The sequence below is a fragment of the Dermacentor variabilis genome, chromosome 2, assembly GCF_050947875.1.
Source record: "Dermacentor variabilis isolate Ectoservices chromosome 2, ASM5094787v1, whole genome shotgun sequence".
Classification (NCBI taxonomy): domain Eukaryota; kingdom Metazoa; phylum Arthropoda; class Arachnida; order Ixodida; family Ixodidae; genus Dermacentor; species Dermacentor variabilis.
Window position 1 is genome coordinate 51157844 of NC_134569.1, and position 20697 is coordinate 51178540.

The 20697-nt window shown below is 47.1% G+C and overlaps 1 protein-coding gene across 2 annotated transcripts in view; it reads left to right on the plus strand.

The window, feature by feature from the left end:
- LOC142571822 (acidic mammalian chitinase-like) overlaps positions 1 to 20697 on the plus strand; it is a 42671-nt gene that overhangs the window by 18384 nt on the left and 3590 nt on the right. For both annotated transcript variants that reach the window (XM_075680465.1, XM_075680466.1), the window contains exons 6-7: positions 2658 to 2825; positions 17749 to 17868. In XM_075680465.1, the coding sequence (XP_075536580.1) occupies positions 2658 to 2825; positions 17749 to 17868 (288 nt within the window). The remainder of the gene's footprint in view (positions 1 to 2657; positions 2826 to 17748; positions 17869 to 20697) is intronic.

The window sequence follows — 20697 nt, forward strand, 5'->3', positions numbered from 1 at the left end:
CCGTATGCTGCACACCTTTGCGCACTATCTAAACGGAAAAATGACAACTGTGTCTTAATTTCCCCGCGACCGAGAACGCAGGACAAAGTCTGCAAGAACTTTGTTCTGTTAAGCCAATATACTTAAACTTGTGTGTTCGTGTGAAACGCTCCTCACGAAATTTTCCGAAGCACTAGGCCTTTGTCCTCGTAGTCATTTATTCAAGGCGACGAGAAGCCTGCTCAAACCCTGTGTGTAGTTTTCATCAATAGCACGCAATGAGCATCGAAATGTTAGGAAAGTAATCTTGGGGAGTTTTCTCATGTTGCGGCTCAGCCTTTGTATTTGCACTGATTGTACCAGTCATATATAACCAGGGGGATGGAATATATATAGTGACAGCTATATATTTTGGCAATAAGCTTTCCCTTTGTCTTGGTGACATGTGCCGCTATATACTGCTTTCTCGCATTGCTGTGCTCATGTATGGGTCGCTGTGTAACAGAACGTAATACAAATGTGTTTTTCAGCAAAACATTTAGGCATTAAACTTGTACAGGCAGGAAATATTCACAATCCGAACGCATGGACTTATACTTTAGGCTAGATGTCTGCAACGACGGTGTTCATTTATCAGTGTTTCAAGGTCGCACGACAGAAATCACGTGCCTTGTTCTTGCTTTTCACTTGGAAAAGTCATAAATTCTATGGTTTTAGGTGCCAAAACCACGATATAATTATTCAGCGTAGAAGGGTACTTCGAAATAATTGTGCCCCTCCCCCGGAATTTTTCCGGCCGGCGGCCTGGTCTCTTTTATGCCTGGAACGTCGGCTACGAACGCCGGCCCCATGCAGACAAGTGCAGGGTGGTACATGCCTTCAGGCAGGCCAGAGGCCTGCTCAAAATAATAGTTGTATTGTTATGCAGCAAGCATGGGAAACTTAACGGAGAATAATAGAACCTTAGCGCCGCCCCCTCCCCAACACCCGAAAAAGACCCTGGCTACGTACCTGTAGACGGCCGCGTTGTTCGGACTTCATTTCCAAAGATAATTACAGCACAACGAGATACGGGATACAGGCAAAAACAGAAACGGTGTGCGAACTGTGCGGGTTCGGGCACCTTAAAACGCTGAAATCGAATATCAGATTATGAGAAATTGCGATGGCTGTGGTGTTATAAGTGCCTACATCTCCAAACTTGTGTTTTTAGCGTGATACCATGTTCGGGCTCTTTTCTTGTTATTTTACAGTAGTTGTCATCAAAATAAACTGAAATAATGTTGCTTCCGGCCAGCAAGGTTATTTCGCTCCTGTCGTGTTTTTCGTCTTTCTTCTTACTTTTTTTTTTTATTCCATACATGCACACCGCAAGCTAATTCACACACATAACGGTGTTTTATGTGTTTGTAACTCATGCCTCTGCACCCCCTCAAAATGGGTGTTTTCAATGAACAAACACCATTGTGAGGGCGTAATTCGCAAAATCATACCTTTAGCAATGTCAGATCTTAAAAGGGTGCAATTACAAGATTGGGCCCTTTGGGCAGCGATAAAATATGATTTAAGAAAGTCATAAATATTCTGTATGTCATCATCATGTACAATTAAACTGCTATATGTATGAATATTTACTAAACAAATGGAAAAGCTCTCCTATGCGCCAAAGTTTGCATGCTGGCGCGAGCTCAACATAAGAATCGCCAAATTATAATGTCGTAACCGTATAACTAACAAAATAGCGCACACATGATATCAAACAGATGACAGGTAGCGCAAGCTGCATCTCGCTCAGTGGCTATGCTCAGTGGCTATGGTGTTAGGCTGCTGAGCACGAGGTCGCGGGATCGAATCCCGGCCGTGGTGGCCGCATTTTGATGGGGGCGAAAACACCGGTGTGTTTAGGTGCACGTTAAAGAACCCCAGGCGGTTGAAATTTCCGGAGTCCTCCACTACGGCGTGCCTCATAAAGTGGTTTTGGCTCGTAAAACCCCCCAATTTAATTTCATTTTTTAAGAGCGACCTAATCGGTGTTTACACCAGTGCATTCGAGGTCACCGATCGGAACTGTGAGCGGCTGTGTATTTTGCATGAATAAGCGCCAACCTGCCGGCATTTGCGACACATATCGTGCTTGCTCTTATGTGTTAGCGAACAACATACAATTGTTATTTGAGCAGTATCTCAAGACAGAGATGTGCAAGAATAAATACCAGCATCAGCTTTACTGCATTGTCAAAATAAAATATCCTTAAACCCTTATAAGTCAGGCGTAACTCCATAAGGCACCCTTATACCCTTATTAGCGTGATCTTTGTGTGCTCATCAATTTGTCCTATATGTAACCTTGACATATATATATATATATATATATATATATATATATATTATCATATTGTTTCGTGTCGTTACCACCCCACTTGAAAAAAGAAACGATCGATGTGAGTAAATTCATGTTTTCTGTATTTTTATTACGGAAGCATGCGGCACCGATGCGGGCGTAATCCGAGAAATTTCGATACGAATAACTCGGAGAACGTGTGTAATTATGGAGCTTCGCGACGAAATCGTTTCGATAGAAACGTTCTCGCGCTTTTTCTTTTTCGCTCAAACTGTCTACGGGAGGAAGCTGTTCTCCGAAAGTGAGCGTTCGATAACCCCGTGCGCTCTTCTCGCAGGCCTGGTCGGCAGAGTACTGGGTGCAGCGGGGCGCCGACCGTTCGAAATTGATCGTGGGCCTCCCGCTGTACGGGCGCACCTACACGCTGCTGCGGCAGGAGTCGCATGGTTTCGATGCGCCAGCCACGGGCACTGGACCGGGCAACGGCTCCGTTGCCTACCCCTGGGTGCGTATGTACAAGCTGTACACAAACACACACACACGCACAAGGAGAAAAGCAGGGCCGTTTATAACCTGACAAAGGTTTGCTACCGTACACGGGGGAAAGGGATCCAAATATATTTTAGACAGTGCGGCGCACATAAAGAGCATTTTAGGGCCAATAGCTTTCTTTGGATACCGTGGCAGTTTTTCCTAATCTGACAGAATGACGTCACCGCTCGGGCGTGACAAGGTCGTCGCCGTTTCGCCTCCACGCACTTGATGCGGAGACGTTGAGTTTCCCTTTCTCCGAAGCGAGGTCACGTGGTTTAGCGTGCGCAGCGTGGCGCGGGCGTGCTTTCTCGGCGCGTGAGCGTTGACAACCTTCCACTTTTTTTTTCTCGGGTGAGGATATGCTCTGATGTCATTTTTCAATAAACTTTCATTTACCGTGGCGGACGTAACGCAACACTGATTCCTGGCACCAAGCAAACACTGTCGATGCTGTACACCGGACGTGCGTGGTCAAGTGGCTTCGTGCCTAATGAGAGCCGCGTTCTGCGCAGAATGCCGGCATCGTCTACAGCAAATGAATGTGACGTGACTCGGCGGCAGGCCCGGCTATTCGACTACTTCCCTAATCATGTGCGATGCCCTCTGCATTATTATTTTTTTTCAGCAGCGCATTATTAGCGGCTGTGGACATTGATAAGTATGTCTGATAATTAATTCACCGATTTGTTATCTATAGGGTCTACCAGTTAACTTCATAATTACCTTAAGGCACGTGTTATAACTGTAGAGCTGAAGGACGTCTGTGTACACTGAAGGCACGTGCAGACGTCTACACTCTTCTCTGTAGAGGGCGCGCACACCGCTCCACGAGGCGAAGAAAGCGATATTCTGGCCTTGCCACTTAACTGGAAAGACTGCGTGTAAGTCACGCTATATATAGTCACCTTAACACGTTAAGTCACACAATTTTCACCACAGTACAGCTGCTTTGGTATCACTCTTTGCTTGCATTGCAGCGCTCTATACGTATATGCAAGAGCCATAGACGCCTGTACACTTAAACGAGGGGCCCTGTTACTATCACCAGGTTCAATATATTATCGAAATCTTCATAGAACTGCACTGACCGTTCCGGTTAATGTATTCTTTCCCAAAAAGCCTCCCTGGAGCACGGCGGATCATAACTAAGCGCAGGAGGAGGAACAAACTTTTATCGAAACCAGCAGTTTAGTTGGCTGGGCCTAGGTCTCCCACGTGGGCACGTCGAGGTCTTGCATCTTCGCCGCCTCGCAGGATTGCCGGGTAGCCCAGAATTGGTACCTGCGATCACAAATTATATTTTTTTGCTCGTGGGTATAGAAGGATATGATGCGCCCATTCTTAGCGGGTGTTGCTGAATCACCACTTCAATTTCAATTGAACTCCATCGCGTGTACAATTACAGAATAACTAGGGATGGGGGAATATCCGAAGCGTCGAATGCGAATCTAACATTTGCACTAGCTGTTCGTATTCGAAAAGGAACTATTCGCTAGTTTCGAGCAATCGAAGCGAACCAAATATTTCGCCATAGCCAGCCGTTAAAGTCTGGTCACTGTTCTTTGTTTGCAAAACTCAGCATTGCAAATTATCAGGGGTCTGCGTGAAACAAAAAGAAAAACAGTTTTTGAACCGACGCAGAAACAAAATGGGTAGTGCAAACTCTGTTTTCAACTCGAGTCTACGTTACAACCGGCGATTCTTGCTTGTAGTCTGTCATTTACTGCTTTTAATTAGCAGTCTAGTCATGCAGCAGCTTCACCTTTTAGCCTACAACCAGCGATATTTCAGCACAATGCGTTGGCGGGCTAGTTGGTGCGAATCCATGAATACTTTGTTAAGCGCAAAAAGACAGACACAAGAAAGACGACAGGACAAGGCGCTTGTCCTGTCGACACCTTGTCCTGTCGTCTTTCTTGTGTCTGTCTTTTTGCGCTTAACAAAGTATTCATGAACCAGTGATATATTCCTTGCGACGGCCCGTTGTGTCTACGGCTCACAAGCAGGTCCCTCCAGCAACATTTTTCGTTCTTTTTCTTTTTCTATAACTTCTGATCTTTTTTCACCAACCATTTATTTAGCGTTCTTGGAAAACTAGTCATACAGCAGCTATTCATTCTTAGGAAGTTTGTTTGCAACCAGATTCTAAATAAGTTGAGTGGCTATTCATGCAGTTTTTCTTTTTAACGACAGTTAGGGATCTTGTGCTTAAAATCGATCCCTTGTCCCTGGTAGTCAGCTGCCCTTTTTGAACTATGGTCATTACAGGTATAATATTCCTGCTGTAAATGTTTGCGTCTGTTTCTGACTATTCGATGTTCGATACTTACTATTTGCATTCTAAAAAGTTCATATTCGCCGACTCCTAATAGCATGTACACTCTAAAAACTATATAAATATTGCAACGCCAAGTGCATAAAAACGCCGAGAAGGATAGGTACTCTGGTTTATCAAAGTGGTTGCAGTTCTGACTATATTCGTCTACCAAATTTTACAAGAGTATAACCTTTCTTTTTTTTAATTTTATTTCGAGATCAACGCGCAAGGACGATATTTCTCTCACGTATACGTGAAGCGCTGTCCGCGCTTGACCATCTGGGGGAAGAGATAGGACACCGTTATCACGACGACTGCTATCGTAACTTGAGACGACGGTGCCCGAAATTGGCCACTGACAGTACACTCCATATATAAGAGAAGTTTTATCAATACAAGCCCGAGTGTATTTCTTTTTTAGTCTTTTAGTCATATTATAAGTTTCTTTGCCTTCTGCGTTTGCGGCCCCGAAATTTCCTATTATGTGATATCAGAGTCCTATTGCATGCGGCACTCTGCGACACTTGGTAACCAGTCACGCCTTTGTAAATTGCGCTATACTCTCTGGAAAGAGGTCACCAGAAGTGTCCCAGTCATTGATCGGCGCCGCGGGCTCGCCTTCTTCAATGGCGGGCTCCAGAGTTTGTCCAATTTAGACGCTTCAACTTCAGCGAACGTGACCTGGGCGTGCCTTAAGCCAACTATACAGCTCACCGTCCACGTCGGCTCGGCCTCCGTTCGTGCGGCTGGCAAGCTCGCATGTCAGTTTCGGCTGGGCGAGGCCACGAGTGCCGAAACTTGGAACCTTCTGGAAGTGTGCTCGGGGTTGCGCAACACTGCAACTAACGGTTTTCTAAGACAGGACGCAACCGGACAAGGGCTGATCTATGCAGGCTGAACGCTGTGTTGCCTCAGTTCGTTCGTGCGCTGTTAGAAAGTTCAAAAAGAAAAAAGAAAGAGAAGTAACTGTCCCATACCTTCGCGCAGTTTTTGAAAGTCAACTTCAATAGCCCCACTTACAGGGAAAAGCAAGCAGAAGACATGACATGTACTTGTCCTTTTCGTATGTGGGACTGCTGAAGATGCGTCGTTATCAACTTGCCCGATTTGCAATCCCAATAAGTTTCAGCAAGCCGCACAATAGCGTCATCGCGCATTTCTTGGCTTGTTCCCGATTCCTTAACTTCCGACAGCAATGACTAAATTCATGGCGACGATGTAAAGACATTCGCACAGCCTTACAAAAAAATAATTGATGGTCCTCAAGGGACTACATATGTTGTCCGACATCAACCAGGAGTTTACGCTGCCTGGACTTCTTTATTTATTTATTTTTATCAACACCTAGCGGTTACTACGCGTTTGCATCGTAAATCGCGTGTGTTGACTATCAAGGCCCAGCAGCCGTTGAGTATATCCGCCGAAGTGAATGCGGAGCTATGAATTTGATGCGTAAAGTTTGCGTCAGCATATACGCTCCTTAACAGTTTTAATTCCAGGACGCGCCGTGAATACGACTGGCGCTGGCTACCACTTCAGGACGTACACACTTCGCGTACAGGCTATATATCGCAAAAATGTAAAGGCCTCTCGGCCGTGCCCGACAACGGCCCGGCCGGTGTCGCTTACTTTGTTGCTCTGTTGCTTTGTTGTACACGAGAATTTTATGGAATGGACGGAAGGAGAGCCATCGCAGTAACACATTAGTTGGTCCATTATGCTGTGTGCCTCACATGTGCTACATAAACGTGTATCTCTCTTTCTCTCTCTCTCGAGCCTGAAAGAAGTCGGGCCGGAAAACTCACAAGAATGCAGCGCGACTAGTCGCGCAACACTTTTTACGGGCTTTCGCGGGCTTCCTTCAGGCTCGGAAAAAACTTTTAAGTAGCATGGATTGAGCTACAAAAGCTGGATCGGCAATTTTTCATGATGGTCTACAATTTTCTCATTGACACTTTTGCTTGATTATAATATTTAATGAAGTTGAATACTTAATAATAACTAATTATGTAGTTAGGCGAGATACAAAAAAAGATAGTCTGACTTACTCCAAGCAGAGGGAAACATTACCTTAGTTCTGTCCAGCTGCGCGACACTCGCACGATTTTAAATTTTGCCACAAGTCACGTAGACACTATATATATCAGCGGCGTAGCCAGAAATTTCGTTCGCGGGGGAGGGGGGCTCACCTTGCAGCTCGGCCTCCTCCTCATGAAATTTGTCAAGGTATCAAATACATGAATAATAACTACATTGCCAATTAAAGAAAAAACTACATTGTAATTGCCAAAGATGCGGCAAACGAATTCTTAAACGCTACGCACTGTCAAGACAAGTAAAATATGTATTTTTTCATACAATAATGTACTCGTGTGTCCCAAAAATTGTGTCCGAAATAACTTATATCAATGCTTCCATGTTTTTGTCTATTTAATAAGTAAAGAAAATATCACACGAAACTTAGAACTATATCAGTTCTAAGCAGTGCATGCCGCTAATATGAAAAATGTAAAGGCCTTGAAATTAGCACACTTGAGGCGAAATATTTTATCGAAGCTTTGTCATTCAAGAACCTTGTTTACATTATTACACATATGTAACCGTCAAGGAAAAATCTCAATGACGCTGTCCTTTAATCCAATGTATTGCGCGGGAGAAGCTGTCACCGGTCGTGTATTGTGAGTAATGGCACCGATGTTATAGTCGCAACAGAGAGCACATATGAAAAACAGTAGTTCTCCAAAATATACGAAGATGAGACAAATGAAAGTGAGCAAATGCGAATATATGACAAACGGGGTACTATAATTAATAGTAGTCTCCATGAGCATTTAGACATTTGTGCCACTGACTAACGAGTCGCCTGATTCCCGTCTCATAAAACTCCTTGGGTTGCCATTGAGAGTTGGACCTTCCCCCCCCCCCCCCCCCCTTTTTGGCTGCTTCAAAAAAGTGTGTAACTGACCATTCAACGTCATCGTCCGACACGAATCTGGTTCCCTTGAGCTGTTTTTTTTTTGTTTGTTTGTTTGAGTTGCCCTAAAATGCGAAAGTCGCAAGGCGACAGGTTTGGGATGTATGGCGGATGTTGCAGCGTTTCCAACTTGAACTTTGCCAGTTTTGTGCTAATCACATCAGCGTCATGGAGACGGGCATTGTCATGGAGCAAAATGACCCCATTCGTCTATTTCCCACCTCGTTTGTTCTTCATCCGGCGTTTCACAATATCGGAAACGATTGATAGTCTCTCCAGGTTTAGCAAATTCGATCAGTAATAGCCCCTGACGATCGAAAAAAAGAAAAGACGTCAACGCCTTTCCGGCGCAAATGAAGGCCTTTGCTTTCTTTGGGGCTGGTGAAGTGGAAAGTTTCCACAATATGCCTTGTCGTCGTGTTTCAGGCTCGTAGTAGCGGCACCATGATTTGTAGCCGGTCACAATTGCAGACAAGAAGTCGTCACCCTCATTGTGATGCCGGATCAGATGAGTCAAGGCAGCGCCGAACTTAGTCTTCTGGCGGCGGTTCGAAATCTTGGGCATCCATTAAGCACACAAGAGCCGATGACCGGACCCGCCGTGGTTGCTCAGTGGCTATGGTGTTGGGCTGCTGAGCACGAGGTCGCGGGATCGAATCCCGGCCACGGCGGCCGCATTTCGATAGGGGCGAGAACACCGTGTACTTAGATTTAGGTGCACGTTGAAGAACCCCAGGTGGTCAAAATTTCCGGAGTCCTCCACTGCGGCGTGCCTCATGATCAGAAAGTGGTTTTGGCACGTAAAACCCCATAATTTAATTTTAGCCGATGACCGAGATATTCATGAATTATGGTATGAACCGGACCGTGACCGATGTTCATACGCTCTGCCAATTCATTGATACTTATCCCCTGTTCTTGTCGAATCAGCTCATCAACCTTTGCAATTCTGTTGGGGGTGATTGCACGGTGGCTTTGTCCCGGTCTTGGATTTTCTTTGCAACTTTCACGTCCTTATTTGAACAGTTTGCTCCAACGCTTTACAGTGGCCAATAAAATGCAACGTTCAAAGTACACGGCAGCCATATGGCGACTAATTTCTTTTTGGGAAACACCTTAGCTGTCAGAAAATTCATGAGACCACGCTGTTCAACTTTTGGAGCTTCCATTATGTCACGCAACCATGTTCAACCCAGTGTATGAGAGCATCCAAGAACATTTATCCTCGCACCTGCGTGTCACTTTTGTAAATGAGAGATGCTTCTGTGCTACGCGTATGCCTCGTACATAATGAACGGAACAATTATTGCACAAGGTGGGTTGGCTCTCTTTCATTTCACTCGCGCTCGTGCATTAGAAATGCGAAGATACAATGGAATATACAAATGTGAAGATACAGCTTGATAAAGGGCAAGAAAGTGTCACTGGAAACAAAGTTCACTGCACGTATACACAAAACCTCGCAACAAGATGGTTAAATATACGTATAAGTCTCCAATAAAGCAACGTATCTGAGAAAAAGTCACTGTATACAAAGCGTCAAACAAGGCAAATAAACATGTGCTGCAATCATAGATTCACAGATCAAAGAATCCTAAGGCCCGCCTCCCCTCCCTCCACTCCCCCTTATGTATCACGCGCGACGGAAGTCGGCGCGCTTCCTCCCCTCTTTTGTACCTTGCGCACACAAGACTGAGCCACCATCGTATGCTCACCTATGCCACCGTTACCCCTTTACGCTTTCACTCGCACATACAGCATGAGGCGCGCAGTCACGATGTTATCGCCTAGGACTTTATACGGATAATGAGGCGACGGCGACGGCAGGAACGCGCCTGGAGTGTCCATACAGTTGCTATCGTAATAATGTAATAAGAGTATCCGCCAACTGAAGCGTACCGTAGGCCATTACTTTCCACAAAAGAAGAAGTAACAAAATCGATGTTTCACCATGCGGCAATTCGCTGCGCCGCAACAATGTCTACTTTTCTTTTATGGGGCGGGGACACCGAAGGAAGAAAAAAACGCAAAGGAAAGCATGTTGGCCACAATCGTACGCCTACTTTTGGCATCTATAATGTGGCTACCGAAGGAATATCGAAGAAAACGTGAGACGCTTGGCCCACAGAGAAAATACGCATATTGCTCAGTATCCTACACCGGCGATACAAGACTTTCCGGAGTGGTCGCGCTCAAGCGAACGCTTTGCAATCCGTCGAGTCCCCATATTGACGCCGGCGAGCGACCATTGTTTCTTTTTCTCGTCTGATAGCCGGAAAGCGTCCAGAACTCTGCCAGGCGAAAATCAACTCGACCAGAGAAAAACGAACGCGCACCGAAGTGCGCCGCGCGGTGGTCGGGGCAACACGAGAAAAACGCATGCGCTCTGGCTGGTTCGGCTGCCCGCGGGTATACCGAGAGCAAGAAAACTGGAGACACTCAATGTGTCCTCGCGAATAAAAGTCAAAGTGGAAAAATAAATAAGAACGTAGTTACGTTTGCTGGCTTTAGTGTCTCGACATGGATGCTTTGGCGCAGGTAAAAAACATGTTGATATTCTTTTCTGTGACATGACGGCACAAATGAACCACCACAACGCTTCGTCTCATCGGACTTCGCTGCGTGTTTTGTGAATTTGTCTGAAAGTGTGTTGATTTGGCTTTTCTCGTTGTATGTTCCGATGTACGACTTTAGAGAAGTTAATGCACCTTCGGCGTCAAATGTTTCCAACAAAATTAAACTTACAAAGTTCCGGAATTGAAAATCTAAAGCACGACTTTGGAAATGTCAGTGAATCTTCCGCATCAAAAGTTTATGAGAAATTTATACCGATTAAGTTTCAGAATTGAAATCCACGCGCTCCTTTGATTCCGCAGCCTCCGCGAGAAACCGCGCCGAGCCCGCTCGCCATCAAAACGCCCTTTTAACTTTGTGCTCGGATGGGGCTCCTTGCGTTACGATATGCGACTCCCCGTGCATGGGCGTTGCTTGCCGTGAAATCCAGCCTGATTTCGCAATGTTCGCGCTAAAGTGTCGTTTCGTGCTTGAAATAGACCTTCTACACAAAATCCCGAATGTGTGTGTGTATATATATATATATATATATATCAGGGGCGTAACCGTAGGGGTGCTTATGGGGCTTCAGCCCCCCCCCCCCCCCCACGAAATTTTTTCGGGCTGTCATGCACTGCCGACAAAACCACCCCCGGCGCCGGAAATCATATATATATATATATATATATATATATATATATATATATATATATATATATATATATATATAATGAACGAGCAGAAAGGGGGTAACCAAGGGTCCCGATTTTTATTACTAATATCATAAGCCAACAAACAATGACACCAAGGACACCATAGAGGAAATTACTTCCACTGACTATTGAATTAAAGAAACGATAAATTAATGGCAATGAAAGTGGATAAACGAACAACTAGCCACAGGTGGGGAACGATCCCACGTCTTCGCTTTACGAGTGCGATGATCTAACCAATTGAGCAACCGCGGCAACATTGATGCTTTCAGGTAGCATGTGCGGGTTTATTGACCAATTGATTTCACTCAAAAAGATCACGTGCTCGTGTTGCCTGCGGCAGAAAGGATGTTCCACATCTGCCGCCAAGGTTTGTGAGTGGTGGCGCTGGCTAACACTCCCAAGGTTAGTTCTAGTAGTAAACATAAATACCCAAAAAAGTGGATGGGAGAACGGCGCCGGGGAAGCTCAATTGGTAGAGCGTCGCACACGTAATGCGAAGACGTGGGATCGTTTCCCACCTGCGGCAAGTTGTTTTAAAGCGAAAGCTTTAGTGGCCGCGAACTTGGGATTTCGCCGTGGCATGCTCCGAGGAGGCACGTGACGTCGCAACGCGCGCCTCGCCGCGGATATTTCTCTCTCGCTCCCTAGTCGCTACTGCGCATGCGCCACTAGTAGCACCGAGCCACAGGTGTTCCGCCGCTGCTCAGCACCACGCATGGAGGAAGGAAACTGAGGAGAGGCCCTAGCCCCTCAGCGCGCTAGGAGAAAAGTGTGGAGGAAATGACGTAGTAGGTTCTCCTTTTTCTGCTGCTTTTTTTTAATTTCTTTGCTGTAGCGGCCGCCATTTGCTGTAGCCGCCATTGTCGCCTTTCGGGCGACAATGGCGGCTTTGTTATTGTTCTGTGCGCTCACACGTGTTGCTCCGTAGGTTTTGTACAGTGGCAAAGGCGCCGTGCGGGCAGGTTTGCGTTGGTCTCCGTGTTTTGTTGCGCTGCGTTATCTGGACCGTGCTCTACCGGATGTTGCTGTAGCCGGGTGGGACAGGAAGAACTAAAGTTCGTGAAATGAATGCGCATGCAACGCTGTGCGCAATGTACCGCGCCACGGCAATGGCAACGAACGAAAGAATATCCGCGGGAAATTTTGCCCTCTTTGGCGGAATCATGCTAACTTGCTAACGATTGTTTAGTATTGCTGCGGAACACGCGCGTCTGAGCAGCACGGTTGCGCGCAGCGCGGCGTGGTTTCGCTAGAAATGTAAACAAGAGAGGAGAGCTGGCCCGATAGGCGGAGCAACGCCATGAGCAACGCCAACTTCCGGCTTCACTTCAGCTTCACAAAGAGTGACGTCAGGGCCTCTCCTGAGTTTCCTTCCTCCGTGGCGCCATGCCTTTCCGCCGCCACCATTTGGTTTGACGTCACACCGCGTTTTTCGTCGTTGCGCTCGCCTCCGCTCGCTTCGCCAGCTGCGTCGCATGCCTGATAACATGTTGGAGGATTGAAAAAGAGAGCTCGCGCGCGCCGCAACCACAGTTGAGGTGGCAGTATGGACGGCGACAATTCTGATAAGCAGGAGCAGGCCTGGAATCGGCATTCGAACGAGATGAAGAGGAAACGAATCACCCAGGAAACAGATGAACAGTGCGCCGAACGACTGGCTAAACGCCACAACATAGCTAGACAACCAGACTAACCTGGACTTGCAATCAAGATTAACCAAGGTTAACCATGCTATGCCTTAGCTTTCGCTACGCATATCCTGGCATAGCCGAGTTAAGCCACTTCCAAATTTTTTCATCCACTTTCATTGCCATTATTTTTTGTTTCTTCAATTCATTTAGTAAGTGCTAGTAATTTCCCCTATGTCGTCATTGGTATCATTGTTTGTTGGCTTCTCATTTTATATATATATATATATATATATATATATATATATATATATATATATATATATATATATACAGGCGGGGTTCTCAAACTTAGACTTTCGGGTTTTTAAAAAGAATGCGAAGAGGAGTACACTGAAGCCATTTTATACTTAGGTTATGCAGCCAGGCGGTTGTAAACTATGAGGATAATTGTCGTCGTAATACCAGTATTTAATTAAATTCGATAATTAACTTTTTATTTACTGCAGTTAGCATGTATGTTTCTATTGAAAACTCGAAGGCGATGTCATTTGGTGACTATTCCATTTTGTACAATTTTAGTGACGCGATTGTGTCCCAAGATATGCACGTCTGAAATTTCAGCCCAAGCCGTCTAATTGCGCATGCGAGGCCCCTCCCTAGTGTGACGCAGCTGTTGCCTATGGCGCCCCGTCTGACAGGAATGTGAAGACTGGGAGGTCAATCCCACCGTTCGTAACCAGTTGTCAAGATTGGAGTCGGGCATGAATTAGATGGTAGCTGGCCCATGCCGTCGTCCAACTTATCTACGCTGAGGACGTTGTTGAAGGGAAGGACTGCTTCTCATCGAGAACGAGGAATATGGGTTTATTTACAGTATCTACATAAGGACGTTGCAGTTCATCAGTCTAGCATGACTGCGAGAGAAAGTACCTTCAGCAGCCGCACAACAGCGGTTTATAAACACTCGGTCCTCCCTCAATCCCTAGGTGAGAGAACCGTTCCACCACTCATCGAAGACGAGCCGCCTTTGAGCGGGAGGGCACACACACACACACTTCCGCACAGGTTTACTCAGGGCTTACTTCAGGAACGGTGCGTGGGAAGGGGCCTCCAACTACGTCCCCTCGGGACCTCCCTTGCTCACAGCAGACCGGGTCGGCGGTGGCGTGTTCCGTCACAAAGCCTGGTTAGTCGAACTCATCTCGGCAATCCCATGACGCAGAGTGGCAGACGCGGCGCATTGTCCTTGGTACACAGTAGACTTAGTGACGCCGTGTGGCTAGAGGGTTGCGGTGGCTTTCCAGGAAAAGTCGACGCCGCTCTCGCAACTGGCTGGCAAAACTTGCACCTCAGCGGGCCGTTCTTAACAGAGGTGATAGGCGACGGTGATTACTTTTCGTTCTCGGCCAGCGAAACCAAAGAATGACTGTGCGGGCGACGAGCCCTGCTTCTTTGAGCAATTGCTAGTAGAGTGGGTGACAAGAAGCCACGCCGCTTAAGACTTCTTATGCACTCAGGTGCAGCAATAGTGCTCTGCTTTTTTTATATATAATAATGGAAGCTTTGTTTGCAGAATGATTGAAATTAATGCCATCTCACAACATAAAGCGACAGCGTCAGCTGCCATGCAGCACATTATTAACCACTGAAGTTTCGAGGGCACCTTGCGCATGAGTAAAGAGAATTTACGACCCTGCATGGTCAGCTCTTATGAAACGCGGTTTAATGGCCCGTATTCTCTATGTCACCTTTTTTAAGATTAGAAAGCATCTGTATACCAGTCCTCATGACAGAGCGTGAAATTGTGTCAATGTAGTCAAATTCATATTTATTTATTTACACACAGCTCCGATTCCGGCATTACTTCGGAAGAAGTGGGAATAAAAGAACAAACAAAAAACAAGCACAGTGTAAACCCATGGCCTACATTTATACAAACAAAACATACAAACATTTTAGAAATTTGCTCCAAATATACCATTGCTTACTCAATATTAGTTTCGAGTGATATGAAATCTTACTCAACTTAAAATTATGACAATCGCCAAGAAACCAACCGTTGAAAAATGTTCGAAATGATTGCCTTCCGCCGCAACACACCACGTGAACCGCTCTCGCGTCGAGTCGACAACTCTGCGCAGCATTTCGGGGTCGATGCTTTTACAGGCGGTAAATATATTCTCATCTTCATGTCGTTGACATCGGTGGGCTCAACTGCGTAAACGCGATCTTTCACGTAGCCCCACAAAAAGGAGTCCAGTGGAAAGAGATCAGGGGATATCGTCGGCCAAAACATCTCTCATTCGCGTCCAATCCACTGCCATGGAAAGTTACAGTTTAACCAGTCTTTGCAGTGGAGGAGAAATGTGGTGTGGCCCCGTAAAGCTGAAACCAAACTTGCCGCAGTTCGTTGAGAGGGAGACTCGAGGCAAGTTTACCGACGACACCAGCAAGAATTTCGTGCGCATAACTCTTTCCATCGAGGTTCCCTTCGAAGAAGTGAGGGCCAATGATTCTGTCCCCAAGTATGCCGCACCATTCATTTAGACCCCAGCGAATTTGGTGGTTGTGTTGCCGCAGACAGTGACGAGTTCCTTGCTACCAGTAGTGAGCACGTTGAATGTTCCCTGTGCCGTTCCCGCAAAATCGAGCCTCCATAAGTCTAAATCACTCTTTGTACGAAATCCTTATCGTAGTCAACTTTATTAGGGCCCAATTACAAAAGACTGCCCGTTTTTAAAAGTGTGCCTCACTTAGGTGCTGATGAAGGCTCACATGGTATGGATGAAATTCGTGCTTCTTTAGAACGTTGTGCACTGTTCCCACGTTTTTCCCGCATTGTTTAGAAATCTCTCTGATGCTTACGTTTGGTATTGCATGCACGCAGGCAAGGACGTCAATTTCAAAGTCGTCATCAATGGTGCACTTCTTGTGCTGTCTTTTTTGGTGAACTGAGCCTTTTGTACGAAAACGTCTGAAAATGCTAACAAATGTTGCTTTGGTTGGAACTCACCTATCAGGATGGCGAGACGCGTACAGACTCATTGCTATTGAGGCATTGCCGTTCATCTCTGCCATTGATAGTACTACATCAATTTTTTCTGCCGTAGAATAGTACCTCGACCCAGACGAAGCAGCCATTTTTCAACGCAGAAGGTCCCGACGCAGGGCTTGCTTCTTTCAACGGCCCAGCTTAGTAGAGGCAATCAGTGGCAAAGGCAAAGGCACATAATGTAAGCTCGACGCGCTTGCAAGGCGATGCCTTATCTGTTCGGCACTTTCACAAAGCCGCGAATTAAAAAAATCGTTAGGCATACACCAGTGAAGAGCACTACTCACGCCAGTTCACAGCCTTCCTTCTATTTTACAGCAGTTTCTCGGGCGTAGGCAATGCAGGGCCTTCAAATCACACACTTTGGACAGGTACAACGTCCTTGGAACACCACTGGCAACTAAGGGGCTGCCCGGCAGCTGTCACCTTTGTTTCATGCTTAGCGCTAGCATGACTTTGAGCCTCCGAAATGCAAATAATAATAATAATAAATAAATAAATAAAACGAAAGCCAGTATCGTAATCCTGCACTTGATTGCTTCGACATTACGTGTACGATGGCACCGCGCTTTGTCGCCAACTATGCAAATAATTAGAGAGATCTAGTCTGGGGGACGCAAGCGGCTTGCGTACGCAAGAACTAGGGGCCACGGTACTGCGCATGCGCAGACCCCTACGTCTGGCTCTGCGCATGCGCAGTAGCGTCGCCCTTAATTCTTACGTACGCAATCCGCTTGCGTACGCTAAACTAAAACTCTAATAATAATAATAATATTTGGGGTTTTACGTGCCAAAACCACTTTCTGATTATGAGGCACGCCGTAGTGGAGGACTCCGGAAATTTTGACCACCTGGGGTTCTTTAACGTGCACCTAAATCTAAGCACACGGGTGTTTTCGCATTTCGCCCCCATCGAAATGCGGCCGCCGTGGCCGGGATTCGATCCCGCGACCTCGTGCTCAGCAGCCCAACACCATAGCCACTGAGCAACCACGGCGGGTAAACTAAAACTCTCTATTGCTTCAAAAAAGAGCTCGGCCAAGCCGCCGCGCAAGGTCATCCTTCGGTGTCCCTGGCAACGAACGAAAACGGTGTCCAAGAACGAAACGTTATCACCATCGCCTTTCACCATTCTTGTCCGACGGAGCGTCATGCGCAACAGCTGCGTCACACTAGGGAGGGGCCTCGTAGCGGATGCCGCTGTCTCGCATGCCTAATCAGACGGCTTATGCTGAAATTTCATACGTGCATATCTTGGGACACAGGCGCGTTACTAAAATTGTTCAAAACGGAATAGTCACCAAATGGTACCGCCTCTGAGTTTTCAATATAAGCATACATGCTAACTCCAGTAAATAAAAGGTTAATTATCGAATTTAATTAAATACTGACATTACGACGACAACTATCCTCACAGTTTACACCGACCGCCTGGCCGCGTAAGACAATTTTGTATCCGAGGAGAGACAATATCCTCCTCCCTCGGGCGATATTCGTGGGTTGCGTTATTTACGTGCAAACACGACATACTTGCCCTGTATTTTGCTATTAAGCGTACCACTACCTGCCTGTACCATTCGCGGAAACGGCTCCGCAGGGAGCGCAGAGTTCGGGTGCACGACAATTTACAGTAGTAGTCCAACACACGCAGATTTGCCAGTTCCTGAAGGACGGTGCCACGTCAGTGTTCGACGACGAAAGCCAGGCGCCGTACGCCTACAAGAATTTCACCTGGATCGGCTACGACGACGTCGCCAGCATCCGCTCCAAGGTATATGCTTACTACGTCAACCATGCACGTGCCTCTTTGTACGCGCAATCGGCCTCTAAATTTGGGCGCGGCCGGAATCTCACGGCGCTTACGTACGGCCCCTGGCGCTAGGGTCATGTCTTGCAAAGCTCGTTTTCTTCCCACCCTATCGTCCAGTCTTCGCCATCCGTCCTCCCGAGTGGCCGATGCTGACAATAGCGGGGGAGTACCTCGGTGCAAGCTAGTTACTGGAGGAAAGAAAGAATGGAAAACGGAAAATATTTCTTAAAGATTACGGGCCCTGTACGCCCAGGCTAAATTAATGCGTTGTAGTGGAGCTTTTGGCTCGCGATCCGTGCTTAGCGTCATAACCGCTGGGAGGCACAATGCACGAATGCGCTCGCCCATCGTGGACGCGGATCGTAAAACATGTGCAGCTACAATGCTCTATATATATGAAAAGCAGCGGTGGCCAGGAGGCGCTACCGCTGTTTCCGTGCTTTATACTCATAAGCTTAAAATAAACTCTTATCTTTTTGCGCGCGAGAACGCAATCTGATTATGAGGCACGCGGCAGTGGAGTATTCGGGATTAATTTTGACCCCCTGGGGATCCTTACCGTGATTCCAAGGCACGGGTGTGGTGGCCCGTGGGCCCAGGGACTCAGATGCAGGTAGCAAAATATTTATCAGTGACGACAGACAGAAAATATTACTCACGATGAGATAACAACACGCTCAATTACATATTTCTGTAACGGTCCATGCAGTGCACAGCTCACGCGAGTTGTTGCAACGCGCGTCCTCATTGAAGCTAGGATGAGTCTCCGTAAGATGGTCACTCACAGTACTTGATGATGACGTCCGAGGCGTCGGCGATTACAGACTTGCTGCGCAGTTTGTACGACCAAATTACCTTACCACTAACGTGCAAGTCCAGAGGGGGCGTTGCTATATAGAACTGAAGATACGGTACGGTACGCTTCCTCAACTTGTGAAAAATAAGCACCATGAAAATTTGTCAAGTGGAACAAATGAGGCAGGACGTGCAAACACAAAGCCACATAACATACGGAAGCGGTCGCACGTCAAATAAATACTTCTGTGCCCGCTGCGGTATCATGACGACGGCATTGCTCGAGGTCGCGGGTTCAATCCCAACCGTGGCAGCTGCATTTCGACGGGAGCGAAATACAAATGCGCCGGCGCACTTAGCTTTATAGGTGCACGTTAAAGAACGCGAAGGTGTCAAAAGTAATCCGGAGTCCGTCACTATGACGGCCTCATAACCCGATCGTGGTTTTGGCCCGTACAGCCCCACAATTCAAATTAAACACTTCGTCCGCGATGCAACGTGCCGTGTAATGCAATAATAATGCTCAGCCCTCTCACAGATTATGAACAATGACGCGCCACAAGGCCTCAAGCAAACACGCCTGCCTGTGTGTTCTGTGTATAACGCAGACAAACAGCAGTGGTGCGCGCAAGGTAATGTTTAACATTCCCTCACCACTGTCCGTATTGAACTAAACGCCGAAAAAATGCATTCGCGGTCAGCATCGCCGCTCTTCAATCAAAACAAACAGCATAGAAAGCTTCGCTCACATCGATTCCCACAGTGCGTGTATTCATTTAGCCCCCACCCGCCGTGGTTGCTCAGTGGCTATGGTGTTGGGCTGCTGAGCACGAGGTCGCGGGATCGAATCCCGGCCACGGCGGCCGCATTTCGATGGGGGCGAAATGCGAAAACACCCGTGTGCTTAGATTTAGGTGCACGTTAAAGAACCCCAGGTGGTCAAAATTTCCGGAGTCCTCCACTACGGCGTTCCTCATAATCAGAAAGTGGTTTTGGCAAGTAAAACCCCAAATATTATTATTATTATTAACGCGATAGCGTTAAGGAGCTCGTGTCGCAGAAAAGCCGGTGTCGTCGGCGTCGGTGTCGGCGTCCGCGGCGTTGGCCGTGAGCGATAAATCACGGCAGGCACTTCATAAATAAAAAGCAACTTCCAAGATGGGCTGGGTGGGAATCGAACCAGGGTCTCCGAAGTGTGAGACGGAGACGTTACCACTGAGCCACGAGTTCGATGCTTCAAAGCGGTACAAAAGCGCCTCTAGTGAACGCGGTGTTACCTTAGAAACGAGCTGTTTCTAAGGCTCAGGCGTGCGTCGCTTGCTGAGGCGCACATTTCGTTGTCGCGCCGAACGCTGCGCTGCTCGACGCTCACCGCGTCCGATGCGGGGCGCGTAGTCGCTGGGCCGTAGCCCAATACCCCTTGGCAGATCGACGGGAACGCTGTCGCGTTCCACTCTTGAAGGTGAAGCTTAAGCGTCCTCCAATTTTTTTAGCCCCCCATCGAAACGCGGCGCCGCCGCAACCGCATTTGCTCCCGCGACTTCGTGCTTATCAGTGTAACACCATAGCCGCTCGAAAGGTTTGACGTTATCCAATAACGATTCGACGGAATTGAGATGACGTTTCGAGCGAGAACGCTTACTTTAGCCTGATGCGTTCAACCGGGCACATCCTATGGCCACGTTCAAGTATAGGAGCGCAGTGCGTTCCCACGTTCGCGTGCGCCGACGCACAGTCATGACGAACACATGTCTAACGAGAAGAAAAAAGCAGGGCACAAAATTGTCGTGTCGGTTTCTTCATAACGGCGCATTGTCGAACTCACCATTTTATCAATTCCAATTGGTCCAGAGGCTACGCGTCTTCTGTTATTAGGTCAAAAGCGCCAATGCGGCTCTCTGGACATTGTCAAATTCCGCCATATTGTCATATTTGGTAAAAACACTTTGAGCCAATCAGGGAGGCAGTATAGCAGCCCTCTGGGCCAATCCGGGC